This window comes from Dreissena polymorpha, chromosome 4, assembly GCF_020536995.1.
Source record: "Dreissena polymorpha isolate Duluth1 chromosome 4, UMN_Dpol_1.0, whole genome shotgun sequence".
Classification (NCBI taxonomy): Eukaryota; Metazoa; Mollusca; class Bivalvia; order Myida; family Dreissenidae; genus Dreissena; species Dreissena polymorpha.
The window spans coordinates 28,257,248-28,269,410 of NC_068358.1; the positions used below are offsets into that span (position 1 = coordinate 28,257,248).

The window sequence follows — 12,163 nt, forward strand, 5'->3', positions numbered from 1 at the left end:
AGTTCCACGCAAAAACTGATTATTATAGTTATATACTCACGTGTGCAGGTACATTATTCATTAAAGTTGGATGGAATTAAGTTTGATCATAAACCAATCAGGAATAGTATTTACCTCGCAAATAAGCATTTTCAATTTTAACCAACTCGTTCATCTTTAACTCAAGCATTTTTTCGCTAAAGTTTGCTCTTTTTTTCTTTCTTTTTTTTCAACCAATCTTAAATATAGATCTCAACAAAATCTATGTCATTGTTTATTTGCACTTAAGTAAATATATGTATCAAAATGGTTGTTTTTATGCCTCCTCTCGTAATAACACTGTTCCGCCATTATTTTTATTTTATAAGCAAATAAGATTCACCAGGATAGTCGAAATTATTGCATACGTATTATTGGAATGTTGAAACATGCTCAGCCATGGATATTGACAAATAAACGTTCGTTCATTCAGCAAAATATCGCAGTACTTTCAATTACAGACCGTGCATGGTGAAAGTACATGCATATGTTGCTGTATTATATGTGAATATTTGTTCATGAGATACTTTCGTTTCCTTTTTTTAAGCTAAGTTAAATGTTGTATGTTGTTGAATCATGAACAATCAGTTCTTAAACATATCATAATCTCTGAATTTATTAACATAAACAAAACGACTGATACTTCTAAATGAAAAGAATAATATAGTTTTATCATGACTGTATTAATATAAACAATAAAGCAGTTATACATACACGTATTCAGGTTTATATTCTGCTTGTTCATCGACATCCATCGGGACGATAGTCCTTTGCTCACTCTGGTCACTGAAAATAGGATGAACAATCATTTCACAACTAATTTACGTAACAACTGGAACTCAAATAGATCCTCAATTATACTTCGGGTGCAATGTTTCAAATATTGGTATTATGTTTATCACAACCGTCATCGTGTTTATGCCGTCGATTGGGAACAATGTAAGAACATATTGCGTCAATTTGTTTTGAACGATATTATCAACGGATATTGAATTTTGACCACAGTATCAATTACACACATGTAATAAATAAATACAGTTAAATATAATAAGCGTGCACCAACAGAAATTTCTTTCAAAAAAGATTTACCATTGTCCAGTCAATACGTTGTTTTCTAAACTGCTTTCTGTGGGGTTCATGTTTGTGCATATTCCAGACTCTTCATCAGAAGTTCGAAGCAGTAATCTTGAAACAAGTTAAAATTAAATGTGTTTACAAGAACATATATGAATCCGTATAAAATAAGAATAAAACATAAAATATATACATAAGTTACAAAAGTATTTAATAAGGGTCACATTATATATTATACCTTTACCCCCGATCTGTAAGTTGTACCCATTAATTTAAATTATCATTTAGTTGTTTTAGCTCATCTATACTGTTGTATCAGCAAGCTCAAAATAATAAATCACGGCATATGTTTTACAACTATAACGGTGAAATTATCAAGATATAGCTTCGTCATCTGTTTCGGTTTTGTTGAAATGTCAACTTCATTTCAAACTTAAAAATTATATATGTAAATATGCGATAGAAACATCCAAAAATTATGTGTGCTCATATCACTTGCTTTCATGATTCTTTTTAACTTTTGTTCGGCGGAACTGTCAAGCCGGAATATTTAATGATTATCCCGCAAAATATCCCGAATGAATATATCATATCATAGAAATGGATGATTTGATAGGAATCCTCCAAAACATTCGCTACTATTATATTTTTCGAGATGAATAGGGAACCAGTTTTGAATCCGACATATACTTATATTTGTTTACGGCTTTGTCATACTTTAGTATGTGAGTAACATGTATTCAGTGCTAAATTTCGAAACGCTCTCTCTCCTTAATTGAATTATTTTCTATTATCCTACCTGTTGCAAACATTGACCTCATAAAGCAGGGTCGAATAAATTGTCCTATCTCCGGTCAACCGGAAGTATGCTATTCCTACGCACGCTGTGACACAAAGTTGAGTGCAACCTTTCCAATACACTTCACAAGGCATTGTGTCACACCGGTCTTACTGACCTGTGTGAATGCGCGCTAAGCATTGTGGGAAACGGACTTTTTCCCATCATGGCGTTGGTAAACATAATAAACACGGAAGTGAAAAATGGTAATTAATTATTATCAAAAACAGGCCCCATAAAACCGGGCCAGCTGTAATATATATTTGGATGCAGTTTGTGCTTCAAAAGGAGCCACTTTTCATGTCAGTCTATTGTTTGTAAGAATCACTAAACACGTAACTTAGACTAACTAAACACGTTGCAAGACTGTATCTTCGAAATAGTAAATAAATCTTAATAATAAATAAATATTTATAATTAAATACCTGCTGAAATTTGAGAACGTAAACGATTTAAAATAAACGCTGTGAACATAACAAGAAATCTTACATGTAGGCCTAATGTGTGAGAGGATTAATCAGGGATAAAATAAATGGAGTTCGAAGGATCTAACATTTTGATGAGGACGTCATGGTATTTTGGACATTTGGCACTTTCATATATTTATTTAGTAGATACTGAAAATGCTGAATGTGCTTATTGCAACATCAAAGACGAGCAGGTGAGATTTTTACAGCTTTATTTTTCTTGACATAATATTTATGTTTTCCATTTAATTTATATGGCGCTCAATTTTTGCTCGGCTGTTTTCGGGGAAAACCCTAGGTATTGTCATAGACAGCTCGTCGTCATACGTCCGCGTCGTGCTAAAACCTTTACATCAGCTCTAAAATCAAAGTGCTTCCACCTATAACATTGAAACCTCACATGTATATTCACCACACCCATTTTGGGGTCACTTAGTCAAAGGTCAAGGTCACTAACCTCTAATTAAAAACAAATAAAATTCATTTATTCAAAACTGCACAGCAGCCTAGCTTGGCACCCATTATGTGGTGCTCTTGTTTATATATAATTTTTAAAATGTATTAATAACCAGAATAGTTGATGCATGTATAAATAAAAAGATAAAGCCATGAACAGTGTGTTTTAATTTTTAATAAATATGCTTTGATTGCGTATATGCAAAACAATTAAGTCCATATATTGTTAACTGATTTTTAAAATGTTGAATGTTACACCTTACGTACCAGTCCGTTTATGTACCGACACTTTATGTACCACTATCTGACACTTTATGTACCATATTTATAATATATAGAGATAACTAATTTAATATGAATGTGTGTTATTGATGAAATGTATTTTGTGTGATAGTATTTATGAATTTAGACTTATATATTGGCAATAGATTTTATTTTTTGTCAGATTGTCTAAGTGTCACTGAGTGTCTTAGTAAAAATTTATTCGCCCAAGTACATGTAGTAATTAATAAATAATTTATTAGTCTTACCTGAAATTGAAGTAAATTATAAAAATTCATTTGTCGCTTATCTTATCCTGACTAAGGATTATAAAGTCTAAAATGTTTGTATTATATTGTATAATTGAAATGTGATACTTTGAAGAGACGAGAGAATGACCTTAATGTTCAAACTGTAAAAAAAATAAATAATTTCCTTCTTTAGACTTTAATCATGTTTAGAGAATTACCATAATTCATTAGGACTGCTATGAATGAATGGACAATAACGCCTATATTTTATGTAGGTGGTACGTAAAGTTTCAAAGTACCGGTAGAACATAGAAAGTCTGGTACATGTTCATAAGGTGTTACACCCTAAAATGTTCATGGTATCAGTGTTTCAATAATGTAGTGTTTCTTATTATTTATTGCTTAGGTTGTTTTATTTCAAATTTGCATTTTTTTTAAAGCATTTTCAGTCATTTTGTGATTTCCATGTTTTTTTGTAATAAGGTGAATTATGTTGCACATGGCGTCAAATATTAATTTATGGTCGCTATGGTGTATAAAATGTTGTCCGCTGGGCATGGGTTCGATCAATACTTTGGGAGAGTTCACATTATCGTCTCCATGGACAACAAGTCCTGGTGTACCAAGTAGTAGTAGTAGCAGTAGTAGTGGTGGTGGTTGTGGTGGTGGTGGTAGTAGTAGTAGTAGTAGTAGTAGTAGTAGAAGTAGTAGTAGTAGTAGTAGTAGTAGTAGTAGTTGTTGTTGTTCTTGTTGTTCTTGTTGTAGAAGTAGATAATTAATTAATTAGTAGTAGTAGTAAGAGTTGTAATGGTTGTGTTTGTATTGAATTCTGATAATACAACACAATGATGCTGCTGCTAACGATGATGATGATGAATATGATAATGCTGCTGCTGATTGTGATGATGATTATATGATGGGACTTCGGTATTATAAAATTTGTGAGGTTCAAACACAAAACCTGTTGGATAATAAAACTTCTCATTTTATGACAAAAGAGCTAGATTGTGGAGTAAAAAATAAGTATAAAATCCCTAATAGGAAAGCTACCATTAAAGGGCCATGTGGGCTTCATCAAAGGCAATGCATGAAACAGTTATATCTCTTTCAAATGCACTCAATATTGCTGTTCCAATTGATATGCTCAGAAATGCTTCTGGATGGGCATACACCAATGAGTACTTTCCTTCAGTTATTTCTTCTAAAGACACATTAACAACACTGTCGCCCTTAGCAGGAATTCTGGACGCCCCCCCCCCCCTAAGATGTTCCCTTCCCAGACATTTCCCCCATTTTAGTTTTAGTGCTTACATTACCTCCCCCCACCCCACAATTAATTTATAATGGTTTGGTTGAAGTATAATCTTGATTTATTATCAAAATGATTATTTTGCTAATGTAATCATATGTAATTAACTTTTTATATGAAGCAGCTTGTTTGTTGTTTTCTTTGGATTAATCATTCATTATTTTTGTTAAACTGTTTAAGGAGTGCATGTAAATCATTAGTAAGACAGGCATGTTGGTGTACTAGAGGAATACTAGAGGAATACATGGGATATTCTAAAAATCTTACACATGTTGTTTTTAATATAATTAAATAGGATCAATTGATGAATTAATTCAGTTTGAGTCAACTTGGGCTGGGTTGTGGAACTATAGTTATTTGTTGTTTTTAATCCAATTAAATAGGGTACTATGTAACTGTCAAAGAAAATATGCATTCATACGCGTATAATCCAAGTATTGGATGTCACTGATATTTTCAATTTTAATAGTAGCTAATTAAGACTAATTAAAACAGAATTGGACTTTCCTTGCAAAGTATTTCATTATTAATAATATAATAAGCTAATGTAAACAAAAGATATTGATATTTAAATAAGTTAACTCAATGATATTAATAATATTTAAATTTGCCCCCAAAAACTAGGGCAGGTAGATAGGAAGGTTTTTTTTTTGGAAAACCAACAGTGTTGTCAGTGTTAAATATTTGTAAAGCTTCTTCAATTTCAGTTTTACATTTTATGACCTGCAACATATTCTATGCTACTTTATTTTACTATGGTAAGTCATTAAAGTGTTATTTATTTTTCAACTATATAATGTGCTAATCTCATATAATGAATCAATACCCCATTTAAAGATGACACCTAATCTAAATTCATTAATATAATAGTTATAATTGTTTTATTGTAACATACTATTCCACTGAAAATGACCACCATAGAAAGTCAATGCAGTGCTTTTACTAAATTTTTCATTTATCTCAATTTTTAAAGAAAAAAATCTATCAGGCACTTATAAAAAGATATATAATAAGGGTGTCAAAATTTAACAAACTGAACAAGTCAATTTGAACTTCTCTTGCAATGCAAATGGAGCCATTTGAAATATCAAATTGTTCCCATACTAGTCGGCAATATAGCTATGACATTGTGTCTATTCAAAACATGCATCAGACACACCTTCTGAAACTTTTTAAGCGGTTTTGAAAACGCTATTTCATTGCAAACTTTCGTCAATAAAGGATACATGTTGTTATACAACCGAAAGTGAAAGTGCAGTTTAAAAAAATTTAATAAAGAGCGAAATTGTTGAAAACTAACGAAAATTTTAATTGATACTAACATAAAACCGTAAGACTGAACAAAATAATACTTAACTTTTAAATCAAAGCACGAATGTTTACTTATAAAGCAAATTCTTTATTCAACCGCGGACTTCTTTGTGTCGTAGTCATAAATGCCTCCAAATGGAGGTGCGTGATGCGTCTAAGTATAGAGGTGACAATAACGTAGTGACGTCACCATCTATGTATAGAATGCTTCACAAGGGTGTAGTATTTTACCAATATCGGCTGCTATCGTTATTGTAGACCAAGAAAAATATCACATTCTCGATTCGTTTTTTATTTCTTCTCATATTTTTAACATGAAAGTATTAAAAGAAACGCTTTAAAATGGAACTATTTTTTACGTGACACAATCGGTTGTTATTCGGTCGTCAGGAATGTTGTGTACATGTAGGAGGCTCGACAAGAATAATTATATTGTTCTGTCAATTTATCATTTGATCATAATTTGATAAGTTAACATGTGTCAACGGAATGAAGCAGGATAAATCGAATACATGGTTGGTGCCGAGATTGACAACGTTTATCCGATTCGGCCTATTTTCTTTTTCTTAGCCTCACCGGATAAACTTTCTCCATCTCGGCACCAATCATGTATTCTCTATTTTCTCGCTCGACTCTTAAGCAAAGACGCCATATAATGAAGTTCAGTCATTGGCTTTTCTGACGCAAAACTTGTATCATATGTATCCATCAAACGGCTGAATACATGAACTCAAAATATAAAACATTAACGACCACCAAACGATCTTGCATGGAAATGGCAAGTGGGCTCGTTTTATATACTTGGAGACTTTTCTAACGCATCACGTAAGCATATCAATATAGCTCCCTTATTTTTGAACGGATTGTGTTGAAATTTGGACCAAGAATAATTAAACACATATCTGATAATTCCTTTAAATTTAATTTAAATTAAAAACCAACAAAATATAAAACTTAACAACAAAAGTCAAATTCGCAAACTCGTAAAACGTAAATTAATAACAATGTGAAAAGCACGAATATCACACATTCGAGTGGCTAATACTTTGTGTGTCCTCCCATGGCTCTTACAACGTGTAAACATCTATTTCTCATGGAAGCAACCTAATTAATAATTAAACGTTGAGGGATATTACACCACTCTTCCACAAGGGCATGTTCTATTTCACGTAAAGTGAGTGGTGCCACTGGTCTTCTGCGTACCCGCCTGTCCAATTTATCCCAAAGGTGTTCGATTACAGTTAGATCGGGTGACTTTGGAGGGAAAGGAAGCAAACGAACGTTCTGTTGTTGTAGTAATGCCTGCGTCGCGCTAGCTGTATGAGCAGATGCTCCGTTCCTACAACAAAACCATACCGCGTCCGCCGGCCCGTATGTGCGGAATTGCAACTGGGAGCAAAACTTCCTGCTGATATCTAACAGCGTTTATATTGCTGTGGATTATCACCAAATCTGTCTTGGTGTGTAACGACACTCCAGCCAACACCATAACGGAACCACCGCCATGTGGATCACGCTGAAACACACAATCATCGTTTAGGCGTTCACCACGACGTCTGTATACACGCATCCGTCCATCGTTGTGATACAGGTTGAAGCGATTCTCGTCAGTGAACAAGACGTGTGTCCAGTCTGATCGTGTCATACGCTGGTGCTGACGAGCCCATCGGTTACGCAGCTCACGGTGGCGTGGTGACAGAATGAGTCCCCGAAAAGGCCGCCTATCTCGCAGTCCCTGAGCGCAGAGCCTCCTAACAACAGTTTTAGAACATACGCAATGTGCCTGTACCACGTGACTTTTTCGGCTATGTGTGGGACAATCGAATGTCAAGAAAACATCGCTTCAGGTAACGTTTTTGATAATTTCTTTTTTAATTCAAAACCATTTAAAAAATCAAAGCGCTGAAGGCACTGAATTTGTTCGCTGTTGTATAATCTTAGACGCAACTCAGTTTTAAAATTATGTTATAGCTTTTTATATCGCAAGTTTGAAATGACCATTTACCATTCAAATTTATAAAGAGTGTGTCTTAAAACACAGGTCGAGATGTGTAGGTTTTTTTTCAAATCATTGATACAGCTAATCAGTGTGCACATGCTAATCTTATTTGACATGCATTATGCCCCGTTTTCCCTGAAAGCAGCCAATATGTACAGATTTCAATAATAAACACTAAACTGGCTAACGTTGTCTTACAAGCTGTTAAATACACACTATGCACTGTACCAGTGAGAACAGGAAGATGCGGTGGTTAAAGCAGACGCTTTTAGCATTCTGTCGTCTGCTAAATTTTACTGGAGTTATCCACACTGGCAGTCACGGGTTACGGTTCCTAGCGTAGCTAAGGCATACTGATTTGCAAAATTCGGTCTGCATTATTTGTAACGCTCACAAATAAAAACAAAGACGAGTGTCCGGTTATTGTCAAAATACACAACTTTGTTAAGTTTGCGCAAAAGTAATTAAGTATTTTGTCCAAAAAGTGAAACCGCGTGTTTGAAAACACACGAAGTGAAATGCTATGTGTGGTAAAAAAAAATATTCAATCAACAAAAACGTTCATTCTAATATTGTCGAAGGTTTGAAAAATAGGGCGGACATTGCAATTCTTCATAGAGAAGCTACATACATTGTATGTTTGCGCAAATACATCTGATTCGGAGAGTGTGTATAAAAATGTAATTATGCTATGTGTGGGACACATTTTTGAAATGCTATGTGTGGTATACAAACTAAACCAGAGAATCGAAAGATTGATATAAACGTCAATAATATTTTAAGTCTGTCTTAATAACAAAAGTTGGTCAATAGAACATTGTTTATACTGTTTTGCGCGCTTAAAATATGATAATCACGACGTTGATGTATTTTGAAATTTCCGCCAAAGCCTAACTATGGAGGACATATTTCTACCAAAGACACGTGCAACCTAAACAAACAAACAATCCACAACTTTCTTAATTACACATTACGACATTTTTAAATAGTTATATTTAAAACAGTTCATCCGAGCCATATTGCTTATTTAAATTAATTTTATTGTTTTCCTGGTGTAAAAACCCTTCTAGAAGGATGAAAATGAAATTAACATTAAAATAATATCGCGTTTCACCATTTCCACGTGCAAAAATATAGACCATACCTACCCCACGTGCTAAAGCGTCAAATCGTCACGAATGAATGATTTTATCGTGAGCTTGCATAGAATGTTTTTATATGATCGCATGTAAAATTTTAAATCAATATCTTTACTCGTAACTGAGATATTTAAGATTGAAAAGTGATGCGTTAGAAAAGTCCCGAAGTGTATGTTAGAAGAGTTTCCGCGTTCGATTTGAAAACACACAGCAGCCATGTAAGTTTTACAGCTGATGCTTTTTGCTATGTGCGCATGTTGGTGGTCGCAAAATTGTTGTTTGAGAATATGTTTTGCAAAATTCAATTTATTCACCTTAGAAATTCTTACAATCGTGAACAGCATGTGTGTGCTGTACGTGCAAATTACAAATGGACGTATGCGAACACGTTTGATTTTCTTTTGCAAATGTGCTCGAAAAAATATGTGTTGTAATATTTGATTAATAAACAAGACTTACAATAAGACGATTTCCGACTGGTGGATTGTGAAAGCCGTAATACTAATTAACATAAGCTCGTACCGCAACTGCAACACATGTATATATGCAAATATCACATCACTTATAACGAAAACATTGCTATGTCGTCAAAAATACCCAATAAAATATATTTAAAAAAAAAAACAACACATATTTTAACGAGTTCAACATGGTATAAAGACTATACCTTAAACACTTTCTAGCTTACAGAAACTTGAATGGACGGTACTTGGGAATGGATTAATATACTAGGTTCTCTATTAGACAAATTTGTAAATAAGTCGTTACAGCAATCAGTTTACATAAATGATAACTCAGCAACCAGGAATGAATACTTTTTTGTGTGTGTTCGATTGCGATTAACTGATTAATGATTTTCACTGAAAGTAAGTAATTTCAAAATTGTATCATTTTTATGATAGTTTACCTTATTAATTGTGTTTGTAAATTTTGACAAATTTTGTTGAAAAAACAACAACAATACATAACGAAATATACGAGAGATGCGTTAGAAGTGCTTTTACGTGTATTCGATAGGCAATGCTCAATTACTTTCATTTCCCTGGTAAAAAATATTTTGGTAGTTACTATTAGTTCTAAAATAGCACATGAACACAATGCGTTATGCAATTGTGTGGAGTCTACTACATGAGCATAGAAACTTTGATGATAAATGTTTACTTTAAATGTTTTTAGCACGTGTAAAACAATACAAATATTTTTTGCCATGTTATTAGGCTGTTTTTATATATCATATTAATAGCTTTATATACCTTTATAGATGTAATTTTCCTACAGAGATAATGTTGACGATGAGCGAATTACAATGCAATCTCTCCCGATAAGTCAATCTTTGGGTCCAACTGACGATGTACAATTGTAAAGGAGATAAAACTACAAATGACTCGATATATGGGCATCCTTTCATATGAACAATCTTCGTACAAAAAATATTTAGTTTTACCAACTATCTGACTCGTGTACATACATAATATCCTGGAATCGGACTAAAAACATTTTTACGTTGATTAAATTAATATTTTCCAATGACCAGAAGATGGTATAATACATGCTTATCGATATATCTTACACATGTTTGCGCCTGTTAAAAAAGTAAGGTACAGAGCGCGAAACTGTATTCAGTAATAAAAAATTGTATGCTATTTTCATCAACTTTGTTAGGCATATTGTTTATTGTTTTAAATGAGTAAAATCGTGATGAACTGATTTTCCTTGTTCGCATACATGTACACATAACTGTTGTCACAGGTTATCTTTCAAACATTTTTGTCGTAAATATACCTGACCTGAACAGAATACAAAACGAACGATTGCATTTATAATTTCATACACAATAATGTGTATGAAAATACACAGCTTTAACGCATAATGAAATGGGTTAATGGGTGTTAACAAAACATAGATTAAACATGTAAAAACGATAAAACATAGTTTAGTTACAAAACCGGAGAATTTTATTTTCGCTTGATTCTTTATTAATAAACTACCGTGTTTAAAAGTACATTTCATACAAAATCGACCACTTATTAACGCTGTGGAAACATTCGTCATCCTACTTTCGATTTACCAATTATAACCACATATTTTATACAAATCAATTTGTTAACAGCAAGAACAGAATTATAATAAACAGTTTTAATCATCTACAGACCAAACGTGTGACAATAAGAGTTTCTCCATAAAACACTCGAAAAGCTGCGATCCTGTGTTTTTCCTTCTTCGTGTTTATTTCTCTTCCTGTTGTATTAGCGTTTGCCTTATACAAAAACACCCAATATCGGTTTTCTCAGTTGACCTCATTCAATGCGTATCATACGACTGATATACATTCGGTTTCATATGTATTTATTGTAAGGCGAGACTTTAAACTGAAAACTGCGTGGACGTGTGGGCATTTATAAACTTCAAATGTGTGTGCGTGTATTTCAAAGTTTATGAGGTCCTTCCGCGCCCGGGGCAACAATATATGAGGACCCGGGGTATGTCCCAGCACACCTACCTATTTAACTAACTAGACTTAACACACATTTGGACGATTTCATTTTATCACTGCAGTTTCCACCTATTTGTTGTTATTGAAAGATTTTGGTTTGGTCTTCTGCTGCGGGGAGTCTGAAACGGAGTACCCGGCGCAAACCCCACCTATCCGGTATGGTGATCACTAACCAATCTCACAAGCGCCGCGAGCGCGGATTGAGTCCGGGCAGCATAGGCGAGCTCGTGTGCCAATCACAGTGCTAACTCAATTAACTCAATTAACAGAGTCAATAATGAATTATTTGTCGTATTGTGTCTCAACATTTGGAATCACAAATAAAAGGAGTATATAGTATATCATCTGCAAAACAGGCGCGACAATTATGGCTGAAATTATTACACATAATTAGTAATTTAGTTGTCTCCCTTGCATCAATCGTTACCTGTCCACGGCTATATATATATATATATATCAAAATAATTGCGTAAGTAGATGCAAGATGTAACAATAAATGCCCTGTTTGTATCTCGAACATTCTACCACTAAAAATGTTGTCCATAT

General features: G+C 33.5%; 1 protein-coding gene across 2 annotated transcripts in view; it reads right to left on the reverse strand.

The window, feature by feature from the left end:
• LOC127877778 (putative leucine-rich repeat-containing protein DDB_G0290503) overlaps positions 1–11,475 on the reverse strand; it is a 31,900-nt gene extending 20,425 nt beyond the window's left edge. Inside the window, exons 1-4 of one of the 2 annotated variants that reach the window (XM_052424012.1) lie at positions 11,276–11,475; positions 9,583–9,650; positions 1,108–1,203; positions 733–804 (exon numbers count right to left, since the gene is read on the reverse strand). In XM_052424012.1, coding sequence (XP_052279972.1) covers positions 733–804; positions 1,108–1,203; positions 9,583–9,635 — 221 coding nt within the window. In that variant the 5' untranslated portion in view covers positions 9,636–9,650; positions 11,276–11,475. The remainder of the gene's footprint in view (positions 1–732; positions 805–1,107; positions 1,204–9,582; positions 9,651–11,275) is intronic. The other variant, XM_052424013.1, reaches the window with a different exon arrangement.
• Positions 11,476–12,163: the final 688 nt, after the last annotated feature.